This window comes from Panthera pardus, unplaced genomic scaffold (genome assembly GCF_024362965.1).
Source record: "Panthera pardus isolate Hobbes unplaced genomic scaffold, ASM2436296v1 HiC_scaffold_19, whole genome shotgun sequence".
NCBI lineage: Eukaryota > Metazoa > Chordata > Mammalia > Carnivora > Felidae > Panthera > Panthera pardus.
The window spans coordinates 14,075,001-14,100,512 of record NW_026526754.1 but is presented as its reverse complement, the minus strand read 5'-3'; the positions used below and the strand labels follow the sequence as shown (position 1 = coordinate 14,100,512).

The following is a 25,512-nucleotide window of genomic DNA, read 5'->3' as shown; positions in this document are numbered from 1 at the left end:
CGTCTTGCAGTGTCTGAGGCTGCGGGTGGCCCTCGAGTGGGGGTTACGGGGAGCCAGGATCCTCCCTAACGGTCAGTCCAGCTCTGCGGGAAGAACCGACAGCGCGCCAGGCTGTTCCCAGGCCGTCGGGAGCTCCCCGTCACCGAGGGAGGGGCAGGGGGAGTGCAGAGCCGGCGGAGGAGGTCTGGGCAGCGCACCGTGGGGGTGCCCGCGCCTCCGGGCTTTCAGCGGGAGGAGCGGGGAGGGTTTCTAGGAGCCCCGCGAGGCTGACCTGCAATCGCCTTCAGACACGGGGACTGGGAGCCCCGCCAGACCACCGGGCAGGCGCCCAGCATCCTGGGCTGGGCAACGTGGGGGGGAGGAGGCTCCGGTCTCCAGAAGCGGGTGGGCGCACAGGAGATGGTGCGACGCGAGGTGGCCCTTGAAGGATGGGTAAGGGGTGGAGACCGAGCCTCCTCGCCCGTTGGGCCGACAGAAAAATGCCACGGTCCGGGGTCCTCGCCTTTAACGCGGCCCCCAGGGAGGAGACGGGAGGGGGAGGGGCGGCGCGGGGCGGCGCATGCGCGGCGCGGACTGAAGCCGCCGGACCGTCCGGCCGCCGGGAGCGCGCAGGAGCCCGCAGGGAGCCCCGAGAGCGCCGGGACCCCGCTCGGGGCGGTGGCGGGGGGGCTCTGAGAGGCGCGGCGGATCGGAGCCCCCAGCCTGCCGCCGCCGCTGCCCGCCCGGGCCCCGGGGACGGCGGTCAAGATGTCCGTGCCGGTGAGTACCGATCGCCGGCCGGGACCCCGGGTCTGCTGCCCCCGGCCGGGCCTGAGACCTCGCGCCGCCCTCTGAAGGCCTAATGCCGCGGGGGCTCCGGAGCTGGGGTGGGGTGGGGGGTCACCCCACCCGGGCCTGCCTGGGCCGGGCATGGGGGTTAGCGTGGGGGCGTCTCCCCCAAGCCGGCCTCTGTGCCCCTGCCTTTCTTTCCATTCTCGCCCAGAAGTCGGCTCGGTCTGGGTTTTGTGCTGTCCCCTCCGGGAGCCCCCCCCCAGTACCGCTGGGTTGGCAGGGGCCTTTGTTGGTCCCGGGAAGCCCCTGGGACAGCCGAGCCAGGCAGGAGTCGGCGCTGCGCCCCGGAACCCTGCCCCCCATCAGGATGGCCAGGCCTAGCGGGGACAGTTCTGTGCCGCTCGCCCTGAACCCTCCTCCGCTCCAGGGTAGCTGGGCCGGGTGAGGCGGGGAGGTCTCTGCTGCCCCCGGGAAACCACCTGGGCCAGCTGCCCTGTTGTGCTCCTGGGCTCTCAAGGATGGCCAGGGCTGGGGCAGGGTGTGCATCTCTCTCGGGACAGCCCACCCCCAGGACTGCCTGGCGGGATGCGGATCTGTGCCTGTCTCCAGAAAGGCTGATGCACTCACTTTCCCGGGAAGTTTTCCCTGGGCGCTGGGCCGGCCCCCTTCTTCCCTCCTAGCAGTGGGGGCTTCTCTGCTCACCTGACACCATCACTTCCTTGGCCCGGCAGGCCGGCTTGAGCAGCTCCCAGCCATCATGGCTCCACACTTAGGCCGGCATCTGGAGGTAGCTGGGCCCCGCCTCCTGAGGATGGCAAGTGATCCTGGCCGCCCCCCCCCCCCCCCAGTCACCAGGCCTCGGGTGCAGACCCCAGCCCTCTTTACAGATGGACAGACTGAGGAAGGGGCCGACCTCCTGCGGCCTGCCCGGAAGGGGCGCCATCTGCAGGCTGGAAAGCTGTGGCTTCCAGCCATTGTTTCTCAGCCGACTTAGGGGCTTTTCCCTCCAATAGGAAGGGGCAGTAGGCCAGAGCGGCTGTCCACCTGGCCTTCTTTCTGGCACTGTGCCCCTCTCACCCCATTCTTAGGGTGAAGCAGACAGTAGGGGCTTCCTGGCAGGGCAGTGTCCTCTTAATTAACCACCATGGAGTGTGTGGAGATTACTGGAGAAGTGCTGTGTAAGTGCAAAGCATTGTTGTTATGGAATTAGAGACCCCAGCTCCTGCTGCCTCCAGAGCAGTGATACAGAGTTACAGATGAAAAAAGTAAGGCTTCCAGACTGTGCTGATGTGACCCCTCTCCTCCCTGCCCCTTCTCCACACCTGTTCTGGTTCAGAGCGGAACTGCCTCATCTTTAGAAAGACAGAAGACAGAACAGGCCCGTCCAGCCTTTCTTTCCTGCTGTGCCTCTGCAAAGCTGTGGATCTTTTCTGGCCCAGCGCACCAAGGGCCCTGCCCTGACCCTGTGGGTACTAGCCGGAAGGGAATGGACCTTCCAAGCCTGCTTGAGGGCCTGGGTCTTCAGGGCAATAGTGAACAGAGTATGTACCCGGGCCACGTGTGTAACGAGGGAGGTATGGCAGGGGGGTGGGTGCGACTTGCACAGACAGGCACTGCCAGGGACACCTGCTGTGAAGACCTGAAGCTGTGGTCCACTGTCCACACCACTGCCAGCTCCTGGTCCCTCCCCCCATTCCTGCCTATAGCCACAGCCCTCGGGGATTCTGCAGGAGGGGGACAGGGGTCTCACCATCTGCCTCCTAGTGGCTGGGCTGTCAGAGCACCCTGGTTCTCTCCTGGGACCTTGGGCAGTGTCAGAGCCGGTGGGGCTGGGAGGAGAAGTTCATTTTTGGAGCAGCTGTGAAATGTTCGGAAAATTGCTTTCATGTGCTTGTGAGCGGTGAGGCCCCATAGAGGCTTCCAGGCCGAGCTGCCTCTTTAAGCCCTGCTCTTGGAACCCAGAATGGTGACTGCCCATGTGGTATTCACGGACATGTTTGGGTTTTAAGCACACCCGTTCATTTGGGCAGTCTTTTCCTGGATGGGGCTGACGCAGGCACTTTGGCCCACAGAAATTACAAGATGCTTCGGAACGGAATGAAGGGTGGTGGCAGGAGAGAAGAGGTTGGGATGGGCCAGGTTGAGCCAGGAGCGACTTCTTTGTAGAGCAGGGGGCTGTGCAGGGATTAGTTGGTCTCGCTCTGACGTTTGACCCACAAGGGCTCTGGGGCCTAGAGATGGGAGGGCACCCGGGGTCATCCTGAGTCCCTGCACAGTGCTCCTTCCTCTTCCCTGAGCTGAGGGAAGTGCTCACACAGCACCTGGAGATCTACTTCCTGGATGTTCTCTGACATTGGCCTTCTTCTTGGCACGGCCATCTGTCACCCCAGGCCTGTCTCTTCCCTCTGGCCAGGCAGGAGGCATTTGAAAGGAAAACGGCTGTGCCACCCACCTGAGACCCCTGGTGGGCACTGGCATGATTCATGTTGAGGAGTGACAAGAGGCTGGCTGCCCCCTGGCAATGTCAGGCAAGAGGCCAGTGTCTGGCTTGTAGAGAGGTTCCCTGATGTCTGTTCCTGCCACTTGCTTCCTGGCTGTGAGATGGATGCTATCATTCTAGCCTCTCTGCTCCTTTTTATTTATTTATTTTATTTATTCATTTTAATTTAATTTAATTATTTTTTAATGTTTTATTTATTATTTTTGAGAGCTAGAGAGCGATCGGGGGTGGGGCAGAGAGAGAGGGACACATAGAATCCGAAGCAGGCTCCAGGGTCTGAGCTGTCAGCACAGAGCCTGACTCGGGGCTTGAACTCACGAACTGCGAGATCATGACCTGAGCTGAAGTTGGATGCTTAGCCGACTGAGCCACCCAGGCGCCCCCAAATTATTATCTTTCTCTCTGCTCCTTTATTGATGGATGACAGGCCCTATCAAGGAATGGAGTGCTGACGTGTGTGCCGGGAGCTGGGCTCAGGGCTTCTTCACAGGCTCAGGGAGGACCTGTGTCTTGCCAGGGTCGCGTGACCACTGAGAGACAAAGTCGGGGTGGGAACCAAGTCTGGCAGCATCCGAAGCTGGGAAGTGAGCATCATCCTGCACGGCCTCTCTAATTGTGGGGGCTGTGGCCTGTTGAGCTGTCCACACAGGCCAAGGCTGCTGAGAGCCTGACCCTCTGCTTGTGGTTTTACAAATGGGAGTTTGCATAACCCCTTTGGCACCCCAGAGAGGTCAGGCAGCTTGCCCAGGGCTGTGCAGCAGGGTGGGCTTAGCCCTGTGAGGCCCCAGCTGAGGGTGATGGAGATCACTGGACCAGGCATGGCACCTGGTTGAACCTCCACCAGCGATCTCAGGAACCTGGGTGGCTGGTTCTGTCCCAGCCAGCACCGTGATGGGAGAGCTGGCCAGGAAGCCAGCAGGCTCTGCCCTGGGCTCGCCGCTGGCCTGGGCAGCCAAGCTGTGGACAGCTGGGGCCCGGTGGAACAGGCTTAAAAGAGGATGGTGGGAGGAGGCAAGGTCCTCGTCCAAAGTCCTCCGGTCAGTCTCCAGAGCACCTGGCATGCCCCTCCTCCCACCTGGCCTTGGATCTGCCTGGCCCTCCCTCTGCAGGAAGTGATCCCCAGCCACTGCCTTGCTCACCAGGTCACTTCTCACCCTCAGGTGCTCAGGCAGAGGGCACCATCCTGCGAAGCCCTCTGGGACTCACGTGTTTATCGTTGGGGTTCCCTGGTTGCTATCAGGCTTCCTCAGGGTAGGTCGCAGGCCTGCTTGGCACCTCTGTCTCTGCCTTGTTGCCCCGCGTGCCCTGGCTGCCTGCTGAGGGTGTGGCACTGGGAGCGCAGAGGAGCCCCCGTGGACAGGCGGCCGTGTCCCCATGCAGAGAGCCTGATGCCTCAGCCACGGTCCTGGAAGCCTGGTTGGAGCTGATTGGAGGTTTCCAGAGAGGCTGCTTCGGGACGGGGAGGGCATGTGGTGGATTGAGGCCAAGGACCCTAGAATGAATCCTGCTGGCTTGTGTGCACCTTGAGCCAGTTACTGAACGTCTCTGTGCCCATTTTCTCATCTGTGTTACGGGATGTTAACAGCACTGAGAACTCTGAGAGTTTTGTGAGAACTTGGCCAGGGTTCCAGAAAGCTGTTTGTAACAGGCTAAAAAGTCCTACATGGCAGTTACTTTTGTTGAGGTTCTGATCTTTCTCCTGCCACCACTGGCAGGTGCAGTGGCCAAGCCCCACCCCTGGCTCTGGCACAGTCAGTTCGGGCAGGAGCGATCAGCTCTTTGTGGCCCAGTCTTCCTCCACTGGCCCTTTGTCTATAGTTGGTGTGTTTCCTACCAAGGCCTTAGCTTGGGATGACCCCGGACCCTCTCCTGCCCCAGCCTGCCTACAGGACCTCTGCCTCTTGAGCCTTGGATCACCAAGTACTTGTCCTCACCGCCGACGTTGAGGTGGATGCCCTGCCCTGAGTGCCCCCAGGAGTGGGTGCAGAGTTGTAGACAGTGGAAGCCACTGGGGCCCTGCAGGCCTGTCGTCAGGTGCGATCAGCAGGCTGCTAGGTTAGGGAGTGGCCCCTTCTGCAAAAAGGAGGCACGTGAGGGGGGCTCAAGCCTGTGTGTAAGGCAAGTGGGCCACAAGGCTGGGAGGATAGCACCCACTGAGTCCCCACTTCCCACCTCCAGCCGTGAGACTGTGTTTCCTAGGTGCCTGTGCTCTGCCCCCTCCACCCACGGTGTCACCTATGGGTCCCCAGCCTTTGACTCTGGCTTTTGTCACAGCTGCCTGCCTTGATGGCGTCCTGGTCAAGCCCCATTGTTTCTTTGGTTTACTCTTAGTCACTGTTTGATGGTCCATTGTCTCCCTCTCTTCAAGAAAAAGAGATATGGCTAGGAACAGGTTGGGGACTGGAGTCGAGGTGGGTTGGATGCCTGCACTGGCAGGATTGATGGTCACAAGTTGCAGCTCCAAAATTAATCCCTTCTTGAAAGGGGATTAGAGGCTAAGGGGGCTTTTCAGTAATCTAAATTTATTATTTAAATCCTTCCAAGTCCAGGAAGGATTGGAAGCCGATTATAGTGAAAGACACAAATAGTCTGGGATCATCAAAAGATCCAGAACTATGTAATATATGGGGAAGGTAGACATACATAACTTTAAGCTTCCTGACAGCCAGGGCAAAAAGGCAATGGTGGGTTTAGGGTTGCAATACTTATTTTTGGTATTCCTAATCCCATGTATTTTTTCCTCTGTGGTTTGTTTTATTTTTACCAGTTGAGACTCTAATAGGAATATTTTATGTGTATTGAAATGGACAGATGTTAGATGAGTTTTGACTAATGCAGACCCCATGTAACCATCAATCAAATCAAGATAATATCTCCATCATCTCAGAAGATCTTATAGTCAACTGCCCCAGCCCCCATAGGGTGGCCAATATTCTGATTCCTCTCATCATGGCTTAGTTTAGCCTGTTTTTGAGCTTTATATAAGTGGAAACATACAGTGATACACTCTTTGAGGTCTGGCTTCTTTCGTTCAGCATAACACTTTTAAGATTTTCATCCATGCAGTATGTATCAAGAGTTCTTTTTTCACTGCGATGTTGAGTAGTGTTCCACTTATGAATATGAAATTATGGACTTAGCCATTCTCTTGTTGATGGATATCTGTCTCTCTCTCTTTTTTTTTAATGTTTACTTATTTATTTTGAGAGAAAAAGAGAGAGCACAAGCAGGGGAGGGGCAGAGAGAGAGAATCCCAAGCAGGCTCCATGCCGCCAGTGCAGAGCCCAACATGGGGCTTGATCCCGCGACTGTGACATCATGACCTAAGCCGAAATCAAGGGTCAGACACTCAACCGACTGAGCCACCCAGGCGCCACTCTGCCTCTGGTCTTTGTATGCTGTGTATTTTTAAGTACTGACGCACTGCCATTGTTGTTGGTGTCATACCCTGTTTCGGTATATTCCAAAACCCGATATCCAAGCACGTGTGCCTTGAGGTGTACCCAGAGCGTTGTCTGTGCTGCCGGATCCTGGGTCCCCCCAAAGTTACAAGCTTGTTTAGGAAGTCGTGTGACCACACGCCGTTCTGTTGAGCCCTCCTGGGTGTCCGGGGTTTGAATTCCCTTTTTCTAGGTTGCCCAAGAGGTGAAGTGTCTTAGGTTTTTGAGTCACCTGTGTTTACCCCTGGCCCCTGTCCACTCCAGAGGTTCTGGTAGGGAGACGCTTCTAGGAAAGTAGGCGGTAGGAGGGGAGGGAGCCTTACCTGAGGGCTGCCGGCATCCCTCCCCCCTCTCAGGTCTGGACAGATTCCTGGCTTCACTCCTCTTTGTCCCAAGACGCCCCACCAAGCAGACACTCCTGGCTGCTCTGCTTCAACTCCAAGGGGCACCGGCCCACTGGACACCTCCCCACTCAAGGAAGGGGGAGGGGTTGCTTGAGAACCACTCCCTGCATCCAGGGACCGAACACCTCCTGCTCCACTCTCCACACTGAGCGAGTTGGCGAGCCTGGGCTATTTTTACAAATCTTTACTGTTCTTTTTTAACACATCACGAGCCTCGTGGAAGAGTCACACATCTGCTTAAAGGCCACCTCCTCAGAGAGGACCCTCCCCCGCCGCAGGCACCTCGTACGAAGTAGCCTCTGCCATCACTCTGCCGTCCGTCCGTCCGTCCGTCTCCTTCTCCTCGCGGGCTCTCAGCACCATAGGTGGTCACGTGTTTATGTGGGGGGTGGGCCCACGCACACACTCCATCCGTCTCCTTCTCCTCGCGGGCTCTCAGCACCATAGGTGGTCACGTGTTTATGTGGGGGGTGGGCCCACGCACACACCCTGCAGTGCAAGTTCCCCAAGGACACGGACACGGTTTCTCAGTAGCTCTGTCCTTGTGGCGAGCAGGTGCTGAAGGAATGACCCGCACGCTGGCTGTGGTATGTGTAGTGATGGACCCCGTAACCAGCCGTTCCCCACACGGCCAGCCCCCCCCCCCGGGCCAGTGTTGGCCGGTGGATTTGGGAGCGACTGGGCTTCCCAGAAAGATTTTGCCCACGGGTCTCAGAGGAGGTTTTGTTTCTCTTGCGGTCCAAGGGCTCAGGGAAGCTCAGGGCACCCGAGCAGGGGCTGGGAGAGTAGGGAGGGCCTAGTGGAGCAGCCCAGCAAGTGCCTCCCGGTGCCAGGATGGGTGGCGCTGGTGTGTAGTGGGAGGTGGTGGGTGCTGCTGACCCCAGGGTGCCTTTGTCCTCTGTGCAGTCTCATGGCCTGGTGACCGGCAGGACTGCTGGTGTCCTCACGCTTCACGGATGCGCCAACCGAGGCTCTGAAAGGTCCGGTGATGGCGGAGGGTCCCATGCCAGCTGGAGTCATTAACAGTCTCTGCTCCCGTCCTTGTGGGTGGGTTCAAGCCGGGTGAGGACTGGGGTCTGGGTGTCCTGGGACACACGGAGCCTTTCCCTGTGGGCTGGAGCAGGGCAGGTGGGACGCCCCCACGGTGCTGTCCACGGAGGGAGAAGCAGCGGTTTTCCTGGTGGCTGCCTGCCATGGCTCTGCTTTCTCCGCGTCGCCCCTTCCTGTACTCTCGCCCCGCTGCCCCTCCTGGGACCCCACTGCACCCCCGACCCCGACCAAGTGACTGGGCAACACTCTTCCGCCTCTTTGTGGGTGTGGGCACCTGTGTTCCTGCGGAAGTAGGCTGTGAGGGGGGTTGGCAGATGGCATTTGAAGGCACCCCCCTCCAATTGCCCTGATGCTGGCGCTGGTTGCTATGAGGAGAGGCGAGAGCAGATGGCTAGCTCGGGTGGCTTCTTGACCACACCCCTGTCCCTGCTGGCCCAGGCTGTCAGCCAGATCCGGGGAGCCACCAGCCACTAAGCTTTCTCTCTGAGGACAGGGACTTGTCCCTGTGCCTGTCTTCATCCCCCTCCTCCAGCCAGGACCAAGCTCCTCTCTTCCCCTACCCCCATTTCTTCTGCTGGCCTCTTCCTCATTCCTCCCCCAGACGGTGTTGGGGACAGGGAGGGGGGTGAGCATCGGCAGGGAGGGCAGAGTGCACCTAGACCCTGACCTTCTTGCACACATGGGGGCCTCCACCTGCCAGCACCCAGGGGGATCCCCTGCCAGGAGAGTGATGGTTCTCAGAGGGAGATGGGAGGAAGGGGTGCAGAAGAGAAAGGGCCACCAGGGTCAGTGTCCTGGGGTGTGGCAGAGAGACTCTGGGAAGTGCCCCAGGGCCCAGCTCCGTCATCCTGCTCCAGCCTTGGGCCTGCTGTGAGCAGAGCCCCTCTCTGAAGCAGGCACTTTCCTGCGGGTGCCTCCACTGCTCTCTAATTTTCAAATTAGAGAAGCAATAAAAGAATTAGGAGAGTATGCAGTTTCTTCCGTTCCCAGTCCTTGAAAGAGCCAGAGGGGCTAGGGGAGGGAGCTGTGAGAAGGTGGGAGCATTGCAATTGCTGGAACCAGGCCTGGATCTAGGAGGCTAGCCAGCCCTCTGCCCTCACCCCTGGCTCTGTCCTTGCACCCGGCAGTTCCACCCCCACGCTTACCAGGGGTCCTGGTTTCGACCCTGTACCTGGGTCTCTGGGCACTAGTCCGGGCACATGCTGAAGGGGCCGGCAGGCTGAGATCTGGCTCTAGACTGGCCCCGCCCACCTTCCCACAGTCAGGTTGCTCACATTAATGACAGATGAACTGCCCCATTGGTCACTGGTCACACCATCCTCAGAGAGCAGGGAAAATGGGAAAGCTCTTTATGTCTGACAACTGCAACATCACCCTAAGAGTGTATGCTCTGCACTGTCTGGGGTCCCCTGGGGTGCTTCTCCGTAGGGACACGCCTGGGGAGTTGGGTGGGGTGGGTTACAGATGTAGCTCCCTTCCTGGCGGGGTGACCTGGGCACAGCATGTCCCCTCTCTGGGCCTCTGGGGAGTGGTGGTTGTGACAGCAGGTGTGCGGGGTGTCCAGCCGTGTGTGGCAGTGGTTCTGGATGCAGCTGGATTCCCTTCTTTTCTGGCCCATCCACAGGCAGGCCTCAGCTCACAGGCTGGGTTCGAGCTTGCCAAGGTGAGTGGCCAGCCCAGGGGAAGGCGTCAACACCCCGTGGCCCTCCAGATACATCATTTCTTCCTGTTCCTGGGGCTGGCAGCACTCACCTCCGGCCTCAGGAAATCCTTTCCTGCTGCCGCTCCCAGAGCTGCCGTCAGCTGACCCATCCGCCACCCTCTCCTGCTGCTGGGAAAGCGACTGCCTGCCGTGGCACTCTGCAGGCCATTTTAGTCTGCTGTTTTCATTCACCTGGTCATAAGCGTTTTCTTGCATGATTTCTCAGTCTTTGAAAGTGGCTATCTTGTCTTTTTTAATTTTTTTAAGTTTCTTTACTTATTTTGAGAGAGACAGAGACAGCACAGGGGGAGGGGCAGAGAGAGGGAGAGAGAAACCCAAGCGGGCTCCGTGCAGTCAGCTTAGAGCCCGATGTGGGGGTCGAACTCACTGAACGTGAGATCATGCCCTGAGCTGAAACCCAGAGTCGAGAGTCGGAGGCTCAACCGACTGAGCCACCCAGGCGCTGGGAAAGTGGCTATCTTAATAGCTACACAATATCCCATTGAGAAGGCAGTCGCCTATAGTGGGCCTTCAGGTTATGCCCCCTTTTGTTTGCTGTTACAAATGCTGCAACAGACATTGTTGGGCTGAAAGCAAGAATAGTTCTTTGTGCAGTGGGTTTGACCTGAAGATTAAGATGCAAAAAGCCCAGAGAGCAGCGCTGGGTCCCAAGCTTTTCCTCCCATTTAGGGTCTGGGATCAGCAGCAGCCTGCACCCCAGTAGACACTCTAATGGGCGGATGGGAACCATCATCCCCATGTGCTGATCCCACCATGTTTCCTACACAGCCAGCTACTCTGGGCTCAAAGGGGAGGAGTTGGCGACACCCCCCCTCCAGCCCGGGGCGGGGTGGGGTGGGGCTCCTCCTCAGCCAGCAACACCTCCGCCTTCTCACGCTCATCACTGCCCCCACATTCCCCTGTACTGCCTGTGGGGGTGGAGGTGCTGGGCCCCAGTTCTGAACTCACTTGTGTTTGGGGAGTGGTTGGGTCTCAGCTGCTTGTCCTTTGGGGTCTCCGGGCGCGACAGCTTCTTTGGCTTTCCGAGCCCTGGTGCCCCTGTGCCCTCATTCTCTTCCTGCCCTGTCCTGAAGCACCACCTGTCTAGCAGCCCCTTTGTCCCTTCCCTGGCCATCAGCTCTGATCCTTTTGTGGCTGGGAGTCTATAGAATGGGGCCAGGGGCGGTAAACTGGGTCTCAACCTCTTCATCACGAAAATGGGGCTAATTGCAAAGCTTGTTTTACAGGATCTCTGCGGGCGTGAAATGAGCACATAGTCATAGAGCTCTTGGTCCAGGGCCAGCATGGAAGCTCTCCTGGGGGCTATATCACTGTCAGAGCTTCTTGGCCCCAAGGGTCTGCTTCCCCACACATCCCAGCTGCAGCCTGCCCAGGGTGCCCCTCTCCCACCCATCTACCTGCCGGCCTGGGAGGGGGCATTCCTCTCTCCTTTCAATCTCCGCCCCCCCCCCCCCCCCCTTCCATCACTGTGGGGCACAGATCCTAGGGCCTTGATTACAAAGCGGAAATGCCATTCTGGGAGGCACAGGCTTGGGGAGTGGGAGGGAGTTTAAGTGGAAAAGGAGCAAATTTTTGAAATGCCTCTGCCTGAGCTGGGTTCCCCTCCCCCGCCTGCCTGCCCACACCAGCAGCCCCGCCCCCAGCGCTGCTTTAATCCTGAGCCAGAGTCGGGAGGGTCTCCTGTTCCCTAGGTCCCAGCCAGCAGCCTCCTTTCTCCCAAGGCCAGCTAGGATGGAGTAGGGCCAGCCGGTTGAGGGCCAGGCATTTTGTGTCCCCACCCAACCTTGCGGAGACCTGCCTGGAGCCCTGCAAGCAGGGTTCTGCCTGGCTGTGGGGCCTGGTCCCCACCCCTCTCCTCAGTGGAGACCCTGGAAAACCTAAGGACTCCTCGAGCACCCAGCACAGACAGCTTCTCATGCATGGCCTAGCTGGTTCCGATCTGCTTCCTTGGAACCTGGGGTGCCAGCTGCGCTGAGGACAGGTTCAGGGTTTAGGAGGGCCCAGGCTCACAGCTCCATGCCTGACTTTGAGGCAGACATTGGGAACAGCAGGAGGGTATGCCCTAGGTAGTGTTTCCCTGACACCTGGCTCCTCCTGTGGGAAAGTGACAGCTCCTCCTCCAGAATGACAAGGGGCCAGTCTCCCTCCTTGAGGACTCTGGGTCACAAATCCCACCGCTCCTCACTTCCCTCTCCTGCCAGGCCATGAGTTCTGTCTACTGGGTCCCTGTGAAGTTTTGAGGAAATGCAGACGTCTAGGTCCCCCACACTCAGTTCTTCTGGAGCAGGGAGAACTAGGAATCCAGTTTTTTAAAATTTAATTTATTTTAAAAAGTAATCTCTATACCCAAAGTGGGTCTTGAACTCAAAACCTCAAATCAAGAGCTGCATGCTTTACCAACTGAGCCAGCCAGGCCCAAGGAATCTGATTTTTAACCAGTTCTCCAGGGGCCCTAGCCCACCCCCTTCATTTTACAGGTGGGAGAGGGCTGAGGTGGCACACCTGGCCAGGGGCTCAGTCAGCTGAGCCCTGGCTGTCAGGCCTGTGTGTCTGGTGGAGGGGCAGCTGTGGATCCATCTTGGGCTAGTATGTGTTTTATGGGCCCTGCCTGAGGGGCCTCTGCAGAGCAAAGCCAGGCTGGCCGCTGCTTCCCTGGCACTGTGAACTGCCTGATGGTGTCCCTATGCTCAGCAAGGGGTCTAGGATGAGGGCTAAGGATCCTGGAGATTGAGGCACAGAACTGGCTGACTCTGGAGCAGGTTGTATCCTACATATCCTTGCAGACCATTATGCAACCCTGGACATGCTCAGGGACTCTAGCACACCCTGATTCTGCTGTGTGGGGTGACAGTCACTGACCTCGGGAGAGTGGACTCAGGAGAACCAAGGTGCTCTCCACTATTTCCCTCCGGTGGTTCTTCTTCCCTCTCATTCCCAGCAACCTCCCCCTCTCCCCATGTTGTTGGGCACAGGTGTTAGAGGGATTGTGGGTGGGAGCAGAGCTCCTAGGGCAGAATGGAGACCATGGGGGCATGCTTCGGGGATGCTCAGTTCAGTTCAGTGGATAAGGTGGGAGATCGTGAGCCCCTTGACCCTGGGTAGACTGAGCCTCAGGCACATCTGATAGAACAGACTCTGTGGCTCTGTGGCTCTTAGGTTATGGGTCTCTGTCTCCCTGCCTCGTGTCTTCATTTCCTGGAGCTCTTAACAGGATAGGCCTGACCAGAGTTGGTGCGGTGGTCGTTATTAGTTTTCTGCCAGGTGGGGTATGCCCCTTCCCTATTACTTCTACATTCAGATCTGAGTCGGATGGCCGGACGGACACGCGCAGAATGCCCCGGGTTTGGTGCGTGGTGAAGGCAGAAGTCCACTGGAGGTTAGGCTAGCGTTTTGGGGTCTGCATGGGGGCTGCAGCGAGCGCATGGGGGTGGTAATCCCAGCAGTCTTCCCAAAAGAGGGGGCGTTTGCTTAGGCCTTGAGGAGGGGCGCGTTCTCGCTCTTACTGGAGGGCAGGGGACATGCATTTGGGGAAAAGAAGATGCCCTCGGTGCTAGCCTCGCAGGCGGGTAGCGGGTGGATGCCTAGGACCTGGTGCGGGGTGGGGGTGGGGTTAGGGGCGGTTCCACTGGGCGGCGCGCGCCCGCGCCCCTCGGGCTGGCGGGCGGCTCATTTGCATGGGAAGCCACAGTGGCCAATGGGCTCGCACGGCCGGGCATGCTGGGAGCCGGGCCCCGCCGGGGGGCGGAGGCTGCGACCGCGGCGGCGGGTGGAGCGAGGTGGAACCTTCTCTGGGCAGTGGTGGCAGCCGCAGGCGTGGTGGCTGAGGCGGCCGGACCCAGACCGGGACCCGGACGGCTGCGGCCCTCTCGGGGCCCCGAGGGCGCGCGGCGCGGGCAGCTTGGTGTGCGCCCTTGCGGGGAGGCGGGGCCGCAGGCCGGCCGGACACGATGAACTACCTGGTGAGTGCGGCAGACGCGGCCCCGGGTCCGGGAGCGCAGATCCGGGCGGCGTCCGCGTACCGGCTTCCAGGCGACCGCCCTGCCCACGCCCGGCTCGGTCCCAAGCGAGAAAGAGATAAATGTGTGGCATTTCCTGCCGGACCTGCGGGTCCTGGGAACAGCTGGCCGCTGGAGTCTCCGCGGGGTCGCGACCGGGCCGGGGTCCGAGGTCTGAAACCCCTCTCCCGCCGTGGCGGGAACGCCGGGAGGCAAGGACTGCGGAAGATCCCAGAGCCTGTGCGCCCACGGGGCGGTTAGAAGGGCGGGACTCAGGGGCCGCTGGCCGGCAGGAAAGTTCCTGGATCCGGGAAAGTTGCTGGCGGGAGTCCCGTTCTCCCCCTGCCGGCCGCCGCCTGCTGGGTGACCTTGGGCCTGCGTGACACGCCTCCGAGCCTCAGTTTCCTCAGCTACAAAGAGGGGTCCGAGATTCCTTGGATCGTGAACTTCTAGGAGGCGTGGATTTCCAGCAAGCGGGATGGTGGTCCATCTCTGTTTTCGAGTGGGGAGCAGCCCCTACCCACCCCCAGGCTAGGGGTTGAGCGAACAAATGCGTGGTGATTGAGGAGGTGTTGGTGCGCCTGGAGCACCAATCCTGGGTTTGTTAATGATTCACCCCCAGCCTGCCAGCACCGGATTCCAGGCCTGGGGGCAGGCTCTTCTAGGCCTTTACCTACCACGATTGCCCTACCTTCGGTAGGAGCCGGATCATGGCGGTGGGAGTCCATGGCTGCGCCGTGACCCCGGGTCCCAGCATTTGAGGGTGGAGCTTGTGGAGGGACTGGGCTGCCACTCGAGTGTCCGCAACCAGGGCTCCCAGCCCCTCACTGCTGCAAGAGCTACAGCCCAGAGCGGTTTTGGAGGAGTCGAAGTTGCGATTTGCTGAGGGCTAGGGTGCTCTAGGACCGAGGGTGGGTTAGTGCCTGGAGAGATTTTGGGGTCTTGGATCCCAGACTGGGGACATCAGCCCACTCATCGGTCTTGAGGACAGGAGTTTCTTTTTCCTCACTTCTCCCCTGAGAGTCTAGGCTGGGAGGCACTCTCCAGGTTTGCTGTTGACTTCTGTGCCCATTTCAGCCAGGCTTGGACACGTTCCTTATCCCTCTGGGCTGGGAGACACATCTTCCTGTGCCCATTTCCTTTCCCAGGTGGAGAGCTGATGATGTGATGTCCCAGGGTGGAAGAGTCGACTGGCCTAGAAGAGCAGGTGTGTGCTGGGTGCTGGGACAAACCCTCCTGGCACCAGCACCCTCTACCCACTTGCCCTGGGCAAGGAAGGAGCCCAGTGGGAACCGGTGGAAGCCGGGCAGGGCAGCCCCAGGTGCTGCTGGGACTGTCACCCTTGGTTCCAGGAGGAGAGCTGAAGCCTCTGGCCATTACACTTTGCACGAGCCAGGTGTGAGTGCTGTGGGCTGCTGGCACCATCCCGTCAGGCTCGGAGAAGGGTTTGAAGTAAGGGCAGCGCCCCTAGGGCGTCTTGAGCAGGAAACACCCCTGAGACAGCTGCTCTCCCCGTTGTCATACAGGTGGGGAGACTGAGGCAGAGAGGGACAGGTACTTGTTCTCACAGAATTGGATCTAGAACTTTGTCTCCTGGTATAGGAGACATGCTCTGTGCCACAAGTGTTCCACCCCACCCCTCCCTGATTAGGAGCGCTCTGGTCCCTGGGGTGCTGTTGTGCTGTGCTGGGGCTGCCAACTTGGTGGGGTCCTTCTGGTTCCGGGGCTGTGTTTCTGTGGTCCCTCCTGGCATCCATTGTGCTTCTAGGAGTTCCCACCACCCTTTTCTCTTGGGCCTGGAAAACTCCCTTCCCCACCTCCTAGGAGCCCATAGCTAATTGGGACAGCCAGAACCAGAGGCCAGTTGTGCCCCTCAGGAGGCTTCTGGAAGGGTGAAGGGCAGTGTTGGAGTCACACTTGGTGAGTGAGTTGTAGGGTTGAGGTGATAGGGATCATTCTCCAGCAAAGATACTGGGCAAGCTCCTCTTCCCCTGGGTCCTCAAGGCCCCTCGACAAGGGGCTAAAGGGTGGTCTCCCTTCAAGGAAGGGGGTAGGGCTGGGCCCTCTAGCCCTGGAGAGAGGCCCTGGCTCCAGTGTCTTGCTGCCCTAATTCCCTTGCACTTCTTTCTTTCTTTCTTTCTTTCTTTCTTTCTTTCTTTCTTTCTTTCTTTCGAGAAGAGAGAGAGAGAGACAGAGCGCAAGCAGAGGAGGGGCAGAGAGAGGGAGACACAGAATCCAAGTAGGCTCCAGGCCCTGAGCTGTCAGCACAGAGCCCAACGCTGGGGCTCGAACTCGTGAACTGTGAAATCATGACCTGAGCCAAAACCAAGAGTCAGATGCTTTCTACCCTGGCACCCCTTAAATTTTTTTTAATGTTTATTTTTGAGAGAGACAGAGCATGAACATGAGCATGAGTGGGGGAAGGGCAGAGAGAGGGGGAGACAGAGAATCTGAAACAGGCTTCAGGCTCTGAGCTGTCAGCACAGAGCCTGACGTGCGGCTCGAACCCACAAACTGCGATGTGAGATCGTGACCAGAGCTGAAGTTCCACGCTTAACCGACCCACGCAGGCGCCACCGTCCCCCTGCCCCCCTTGTACTTCTGAGTAAGGAGTGGAGTGGAGTACTGTCCTGGAGTGGAAGCAGCTCAAAGAGGGAAGCAGGGCCCCATCTCAGACCCTCATCTCTACTGTGCATCCCAGAAATCAGGGGTTCGGGACTCTTTTTTGAGCTAGAGAACCCCACTTTTTGTGCCTTCGTGTTCCCCTCCATCCCTGCCCAGGCAGATGCTGCTGCTTTAAGGGTTGCAGCAAGTTACCATTTAGGGCTGGGGAGTGGCAGTCCGCAGGGGGCTTTAGATGTCAAGGTGGAGAAACTGGGGTCTTAAAAGGAGTGAGGTCCTTCCTATCCCCCCTGGGCTGTCCCTTCTGCCTTTTCCCCTCCGTGATGACGTGTCTGGGGCTGGTGCTATCCCTGAAGTAAAGGTCTGCCTCATGCTGAGCGCTCTTCAAGAGACTGAATCCCAAGAGGGGACCAGCAAGGCCCCAGGGATGGAGAAGGAGAGCAGTGGGTGGTCAAGTGCGCAGCTCTGGCTTCTGGCAGCCTGGGTCAGTTCCCTGAGCTAGGTGGCAGTGGTGAGGGTTCCAAAGGGGTTGGGGACCATTCCCAAGCTGTTAGTAGTTGGAATGGACTGCAGGATAGAGGGCTTTGCCTTCCTACCATCTTGGTGCTCTGACTCCAGCTTGCTTGTTCTCATCATCTGTGGTGTGTTAGGGGCTGCAGGTGTTATGTCCTACAGCACAAAGGGCCTGCACACGCCACCTTTCTGTCTGTGCCCAGCCTCCCAGGGACAGTGCCTGGGATGCCCTGGCAAGGGTGGTGGCAGGGTCCTGCTCCTGGCCCAGAGCTGGCTCCGGAGACAGAAGCATCTGCTGGCTGGGCCATGGCTCATGTTTGTTTGAAGGAGCTGCTGGCAGTGGCCATCACAGGTGGATTTTTAGTCCTTCATTCAACAGACCCAGTTTCTAGGTACAGAGTATCAGACATGGGGCTGAGGACCCACATATAGTCCCAGCTCTGTTCTCTGAGCCTCAGGCACTCCTGAGGTAGGTAGGGCAGGAGCTGTGCTCCTCTTGGGATGGCTCTGGAATAGGGGTTGCCCACAGTCTTGCTCCTTGACAGTCGAACACTGAGGACTTGAGCCCAGACCCTGGCTACTCGCTTATCCCTGGGTGTATTAGGGGAGTGACAATAAGGCTGGCTGAGATGGAGTTTCACCAGGGACGAGGGTGTGGGCATGTCTGGGAAGGGAAGGAACTCTGCCCTTATGGTGCCATTAGAGCCTGGGAGGCAGGGGGAGGGGATGGTCAGGACCCTTACCAGTGGGCCCTTGGCTACTGCCTTTCCAGGGGGATTCTGCAGGCACCAGTGAGCAGGGGTTGTGGATGCACACTGCCACTCAGACACGCATGCATTGAACCTATATCCATTAGCCACTGGGGGCTCCTTGAGACAAGCAAACAGAATACCCCAGAAATAATCTTGGCCCGAGTATGAGATGGTTCCGAGTATGAAGGGAGCTAGTGTTTCCCAAGTGACTACTGTGTGTGAGGCTCTATGTTTGGAGCTGGGGTGTGTGTGTGTGCTTGTGCACGCGCGCGTTGGTGCTGAGGGACAGGGGGGAGTTTCAGGAAAAGGCCTGTCAGATTTCCGCTCTTGGCTTCCAGGGACCTAAGCATCAACCTGGAGCCTTCCAGCTCTGCTTTATCGTAGAGCCCAGGTCTGCCTCTGCTGCTTCCTGACTCTGTCCCTAGCAAGTCGGGTAACTGTTCTGTACCTCAGTTTCCCTGTCTGCAAGATGGAGGTAATCAGTCTCTCATAAGGTTAAAAGGGACGACTGAAGTACGCAAAAGAGCCTGCTCCTGACAGAGGTCGTCGTTACTGCTGTGACTGTAGTGCTGTGAACCTGTCCGTCATGTCCCCATCAGCCTGGTGTCTCCTCACCAGTTCTAGCTACCAGGTCACGCCTTCCTGCAGAGTCAGGGTTTAGGGATACCCAGAGCACATCCAAGGCTCCCAAGGCAGCAGGCGAAGCCAGTGGAGAGACCCACATAGGCGTCAGATGGCTGCAGTCCTCCAGACATGTGCCCCCCTGTGGCCAAGGCCCAGCTACTCCATGTCTGAGGGCACACCTGGGCTGGGTGGGTCTGGTGCCCACAGGGCCCTGGGACACAATGAGGGCTATTCTGAGTCCGGCGGGGCCTGTGGGGCAGCCCCGTTAGCCCCCATGTGCGACAACCATGGTGTTGTTCTGAACGGGGCCTGGCGGTGTCGGCGTTGAGCTAGAGGTTCTCCTTTCCCCTCCTTCTGGGGTGAGTGAGCCCCACGTTGTCTTCCTGGCTTCCTCAGGCATGGCCACACTGCTACCAGGGAGGCTTGGATACCACCTTCTGTAAGGGGGGCTTCTGCCTAAACCCGCTCATTCAGGGCCAGGCTCTGTGCACATGTGCCTGAGGGTTCCATACTGAAGGACCCCACCCCCTGCCCTGTCCTCTCCTGAGCATCTGGGTCAGAGGGCACAAAGTAGGCAGTAATGAGATGCTTGGGTCAGCACTTTGAGTTGGGGGCAGTGGGGAGCGTGTGCTCAAAGAGGGGCATGGAGCCTTCCTGGAGGAGTGCCACCCAAATCCTGTTGTGGAGTAGAACACAGCCCAGGGTTTCCTAGAGGCAGGAATGAGGTTGGCCAGAGGCTTGGGGCAAGTCAGGCAGCACTCTCTATGGTCCCCTGGAAACACGTGGCTGGCAGTGTCTGCATGGACTGTGATGGTGCCCTGGCAGCGCGCCCCTCTAGACGTCATAGCTGTGCCCCCCTTATGAGATGGATGGGAAGGCCCTGATTGGCGCAGCAGTGAGGGAGGCTGGAAAGCTAGATTCTGGGGGCGCTGGCCCCTCTTCCGTGCTGGGGCAAGACTCTGGGTCTTGAGGAGTGTGTCCGGAGTAGATTTGCTCAGATGCTGTAGGCTTTGCCCTGGCCGGCCTTACCTGCCATGAGGTGCCACCACTGGATGACATCTACTGAGGTCTCATGCATTGTCTCCCTCCAGCCTCTTCCTCCTCCAGTGCCCCGGCTCATGCCCATCCTCTGCCAGTATGCTCTTCCCTGGCTGGTGTCATGGTTGTCTGTTTTTCATTCTTCATGAATCATCTGAAGGATCACCTCCATGGGGAGGTCATCTTTGACCACTCTATATGCAGTGGCTCTGTCCCGCATTATTTTTGGCATTGCGGTTTTCCCCCCTGCCCTAACAAATTGTTTGGTGTTTGCTCCACTGGAATGTAAGTGCCATGCAGATAGGGCCCTGGTCAAGCTAGACCTGCACCATCTTGCAGAGCCTGGCCCAACACCTGACAGAGAGCAGGAGCCTAGCAAATCTTTTGTTAAACAAAAGAACAGTCCTGTGAAACCAAGCCTGTGGCCTTAGCACAGGGGATCTGGATTCTCAGAGGCTGAGAGACTTACCCAGGGTCACCCAGCAGTAGAGGGAGAACCAGACCCAGGTCTGGTTTTAGTTGCTTGACTTGGAAGAAGGAAGGAGAAGCAAGGAGGAACATGTCTCAGGAGCAGCTGGGGAGGCTCAGAGGCCCAAAGCTAGGGTGCTCGGCCAGCTGGAGTGCCCAGTGCCAGCGGTGCCTAGGACTCAGGAACAGGCTGTGGAGAGGCTGCTCCTGGGACTGTGGGTGGGGGCACCAGCTGATGCAGGCAGAGGCGCTCCTGGTGCCAGGCACCCTGTGCCACGTGCCCAGCCCAAGAGGTGCTTCCCAGCCTGGCTCCAGCCGCCCCAGACTATACAGTTGCAGTCGTTGTTGGCCTTGACTGCTCAGTGAGCTCACGCCAAGGGGGTGGGGGCTGGCCACCCTGGGTGCAGGAGGCCCCACAAGCTGTCCTGGGCTGGGGCAGACCCTCCCCCTCTATCCCTCTCCCCACCGGACCTTGCCCTCTTTAGAGCCTTCCAGCTTCCCGGAGCACCCAGCACTGCCTGGCAGGGCCTGGTGGAGGCCCCTCTGCCAGCCTTCCTTGGGCTGTCCTCCTGAGAGGTGAGGGGCCTCAGAGGGGCAGTCCCCTCTGTCTGTACCCCGCCCCCTCTGACTGGGCTAGAGGGGAATTTTCCCGTGACTCACTCTGCTGGCACTTCCTGTGGTCACCAGGGCAGGGGCTGGGGGGGACCCACTGGGGTGGCTCTGTGTTCTGGGGTCACAGGGGGAGGGTGGGCCGGGTGTCCCGCCCCCTGACGGGATGTGATTCCCTGAGGCAGGCTGCAGACCATATTTGGGAAACTTGCTTTTCTTGCAGGCAGCTGGGAGATGGGGCCCATGGGCCCCCATGGGCTGCAGGACAGCCCCTGCCACTGTCTGCTCCTCCTGGGGCTGTGGCCTCTGGACCTGCTTCGGCCTCCTCTATCCCATCCTGACTTGTGGCCTAGGAGGTGGTCCACTGTTCTTTTTCAGGATGTGTTTTTTTTCTTCAACCCCCAAGCCTTGTTGAATACAAACTGAGAAATTCTCAAAAACAGGAAGAGAGAGCACCCCGTTGTCTGAAACATTTACACTGTACTTGTATAAAGTTTTTTCTTTTGTTTTTTCTTAATTTTTTATTTTTACTTATTTTTTTTAATTTTTTTTAAACATCTATTTATTATTAAGAGACAGTGAGAGATAGAACATTAGCATGGGAGGGGCAGAGAGAGGAAGAGACACAGAATCTGAAGCAGGCTCCAGGCTCTGAACTGTCAGCACGGAGCCAGACGCGGGGCTTGAACCCACAAACTGTGAGACCATGACCTGAGCTGAAGTCGGATGCTTAACCGACTGAGCCACTCAGGCGCCCCTGTTTTTTCTTAATTTTTTAATGTTTATTTATTTTTGAGAGAGGCAGAGAGAGAGACACAGAGTGCGAATCGGGGAGAGGCAGAGAAAGAGGAAGACACAGAATCCGAAGCAGGCTCCAGGCACTGAGCTGTCAGCACATAGCCTGACGCGGGGCTCGAACTCATGGACTGTGAGATCATGACCTGAGCTGAAGTTGGATGCTTAACCGACTGAGCCACCCAGGTGCCCCTCAAACATTTAGACTGTTCATCTTACCCTCTCTCCATTTTTTAAAAGTTCAAGTGACATTTTATTGAGGATGATTTATGCTTCAGTGCATATTTAATCATTATAGTCATGACATGGGCAGTGTTGCAGTAGCCAGAAGTTTCGAGGGCCTTTGCCTCAGTGCTCACCTTGCTACTGGGGTGAAATCTCTCTTCTGTGCTGTCCATGAGCTGCCCCCCTGGGCTGGCTTCTCCCCTGATCCAGCCTCTCTCGGTTCCCAACTTTCCAGCTTCTGGCTTTGTCTGGGTCTGGAGGCTCTGAGTTGCTCTGGAGAAATGGGCTCCCAGCTGATCCCTGTTCCTCCCCTCCCTGGGACGCCAGAGCAGCCCTGGTCTCCTCTCACCCAGGCACCTCCTTTGCTCTTCCCTCTGCTGGGAACCCTCTATGGTATCTCTGGGCCTGACCCGAGCCTGGCACCTGCACAAAGGGAGTAGCTCAGCAGAGCCCGAAGACCGAGAACACGGGGGCCTCCCCAGTCCCGGTTCTTTATCCCGGTGATGCTCAGGCCTGCTAGCTTGGGCTGTGCCGTGCTGTGGTCCTCCCGCCTCTATCTCCCCAAGGCCTTTCCCAGTCCCACACAGGCTGCTTGGCAGCAGGGCCTTTCTGTGCCAGGGCCATGTGGAGCTCATGGCCCTGCTCTGCGGTGGAGGGGGAGGAGGGTTGCTAATTAATGGAGCCCTGTAGTCGTGCGTGCTTCCGGGGTGGCCGGGAGGGTTACCAGGAGAATTACAGGGTAAAATGTGGGGCTGGTGGAGGGTATTGCTCTTCTGTGGTCACTGTCTTTTGAGACCCCTTTCTTATTTTGCTGTAATTTCCTCATTCCTGATGTCTGTCCCTTTTTCAGAAGCATCCGTGCTAATGTAACGTGTCTAGAGTCTATCCCTGGGTGAACGTCTGGAAAATAACATAGAGTTGTTTTGTAGACATTTATTACATTTACATAAACGATTCTGGGCCATAGATCTGCCTGTTATTTTGACTCAGGAGGGCGTGGTTGACCTTCCTTACCAGATACCTAGACACATGCGGGCGCACAGAGCAGAATCGCAGAGATGTCTCGCTGTGCTGGTTGGACCCTGAGCATCCTTCGTAGTGGTCTTGGCCATTCCTTTTCCCCTTCAGAGAACTTGCTGTTTTCATTTTGTTGGTTTTCTGTTGGTGTTCTTATCTTTGCCTTGCTGATTTGGAGAAACGCCTCCAGATTCTAGATTGATCCCTCTCTTGTCATTGGTGATCCGTTACCCTGTCAGTTTTGTGTTCTCCCCCAGGCAGTAGAAACCATTCACTTTGGTGAGGTTGAGTCCATCCATGTGTCATTGTTGTTGTTACCTTATGTTTTGTGCTTTGGGGATCTTTGTTTCTAGAGTTGTATTTCATAATTTTTCCCATTTCTAGGTCACAAAGATATTCTCCCCGATTTTTTCTTTTATTAGAGCTAGAGTTGTATCTTTGACACTTGGGTCTTTAAATGTCCTTTGTTTATAACACAAGGCAAGTGTGTGGACTAATTTTCTTCCTACAGTGAGTGAGTTCTCATACCACCTGTGAAGCGGTCTTCTCCTTCTCATGGCCGTGTGGTACCACCTGCAGCGTCCCACGGGTTCCCCAAGCATGGGGCTGTCTCCGGGCCCTGTCCTGGTGCATCGGCCCCGTGCCAGCTCGCTGATGCGGAGTTGTGGCACATCCTCACAGCTTGAAAGGAAAGTGGAGTGCCCATTTGCATCTCATTTTCAGAACTGACCTGCTTATTCGTGGACCTCTCTTCCTCCATTTAATTCTAAAAGGATTCTCCTCCTTTGGTCAAATTCCTTAAAAAAAAAAAAAAAAAAAAAAAAAAAAAAAATCCTCCTGGCATTTTTGTTACAATTGTAACTTATTAAGTAAGTTTGGGCAAATTGGCCTTTTATAGTGCTTAGTCATCCCACCGTGAACTTGGTATGTTTTCCCCTTTATTCAGGTTTTTCCTTGAGCCTTTTGGCAGAAAGTACACATTTTTTCCCCTGAGGTCTCCTGCTGTCTTTGCTTGATTAATTCCTGGATAACTAGTAGCTTTTTGTTGTTGTCGTGCGATGTCTTTTCTATATTTCTTTCTCATCAGTTACTGATTCTAATTTGTTGGAATTATGACGTAGATGATCATATGGTCTGCAGATGGTGACCGTTTTGTCCCTGTATGTCCCCTCCCCGCTCTCTCTTTTTTTTCCTCTTGGCTGATTGCTCTGGCAGGACAGCAGGACTGTTGAGTTGGAGCAGGGAGGGTTTGCATCCTGTTTTCTTCCCAGAACGTGGTGACCATTATTTGCATTATTACTCTTCTCCCCAGTGTTGTCATGTGACTTAGGGAGTGGCTTCCCTGGAGTGAAGGTGGTGGCTGCAGTCGAGAGGATTTTGGGGCTTATTTGGAAAATGCCAGCATCAGCTGGGCCTCTCTGCTGGTGGGGGGTGGGGTGGGCAGAGCCCTCTCTGCCACTGAGCCCCTGATGCACATCCTCATGCACACCTGCTTCCTCTCTCCCCAGAACGTGCTGGCCAAAGCCCTCTATGACAACGTGGCCGAGTCCCCGGATGAGCTCTCCTTCCGCAAGGGTGACATCATGACGGTGCTGGAACGGGACACACAAGGCCTGGATGGCTGGTGGCTCTGCTCGCTGCATGGGCGCCAAGGCATTGTGCCCGGGAACCGCCTTAAGATCCTGGTGGGCATGCACGACAAGAAGCCAGCAGGGCCCGGGCCTGGCCCACCTGCCACCTCGGCCCAGCCCCAGCCTGGCCCCCACGCCCCGGCTGCCCAGTACACGCCCATGCTGCCTGCCACATACCAGCCCCAGCCCGATAGCGTGTACCTGGTGCCCACCCCCAGCAAGACTCAGCAAAGCCTCTACCAAGCCCCTGGACCCAGCCCACAGTTCCAGTCTCCCCCAGCCAAACAGACAACTATGTTCTCAAAGCAGATGCCCCATCACCCTTTTCCCAGCCCAGCTCCAGACCTTTACCAGGTGCCCCCAGGGCCTGGCAGCCCTGCCCAGGATATTTACCAGGTGCCACCTTCTGCTGGCGTAGGACATGACATCTACCAGGTGCCCCCATCCATGGATGCACGCAGCTGGGAGGGGACGAAGCCACCGGCAAAGGTAAGGCTGCCCTGTCAACCCCCCTGGCAAGTTTTGCCCAGGCCCTGGTTTCTGGGCCCAACTGAGTATCCTTGGCGTCTCTAGGGCTCCAGCTGCACGTTTCGTCTGGGGCCAAGATGGGAGGTGAGTGTTTGGGGAATGTGTTCATCCGTCTACTAAAGGTGAACAGGTAACCCACAGAGAAGACATCCAAGCTGGCATTGAATCATGAGGTAGCCTTCAGTGGACAAACCCCATTGGGAGGGTGTCACCAGCAAAGGATGCAGTCTGTCGAAGGCCTGGAAGTCTGGAAAGGGTGGGCAGGCGGGACTTGGCAGGTGAAGCCCGAGCAGCAGGCTGGGGACCAACCGCCAGGGATGTGGTGCTCCTGAGGAACCAGATACCTGCCAGAGGGTGAAGGGTTTTGAGTAGAAGTGTCCTGCGCACTGCATGTTCTAGTGACATCATTCAGCCCGCAGAGTTCAGGGGACAGGGCCCGGTGGGGGTGGGGGACACCCAGGAGAGGGAGGGGTGTTGGGGGCGCTCAGTAAAACTGTTACGTGAGAGTGGCTGAACGTGCACAGGAGTCAATTGGATACGAGACTTTGTCGTATGCCGTGGTTTGGATGTGAGCGGTGTCAGGCTGACAGCACCTCCGTGGGTATCAGGGGCCACACCTCAGTCCATCTCGTTCCACCATCCTCGACACGGGGCTTGGCATCTCATGGGCCAGGATGGTTGCCGCGTCAGCTCCATCCAGTGTGTCTGCATCGCAGCCAGCAGGGAAAGGGGGAAGACAAGGGGAGAGGCCAGCCTCCTTGTGTCTGGGGCTCCCACGAACCCCCTGGGTGTGCGGGTCAGCCCTCT

The 25,512-nt window shown here is 57.6% G+C and overlaps 1 protein-coding gene across 3 annotated transcripts in view; it reads left to right on the top strand.

The window, feature by feature from the left end:
* Positions 1 to 575: 575 nt before the first annotated feature.
* The window catches only part of BCAR1 (BCAR1 scaffold protein, Cas family member), a 37,978-nt gene continuing 13,041 nt past the window's right edge, over positions 576 to 25,512 (top strand). Inside the window, exons 1-3 of one of the 3 annotated variants that reach the window (XM_019413158.2) lie at positions 576 to 759; positions 24,055 to 24,666; positions 24,751 to 24,789. In XM_019413158.2, the coding sequence (XP_019268703.2) occupies positions 748 to 759; positions 24,055 to 24,666; positions 24,751 to 24,789 (663 nt within the window). In that variant the 5' untranslated portion in view covers positions 576 to 747. Of the gene's footprint in view, positions 760 to 13,644; positions 13,848 to 24,054; positions 24,667 to 24,750; positions 24,790 to 25,512 lie in introns of those variants that run through there. The other 2 variants (XM_019413159.2, XM_019413160.2) reach the window with 2 other exon arrangements.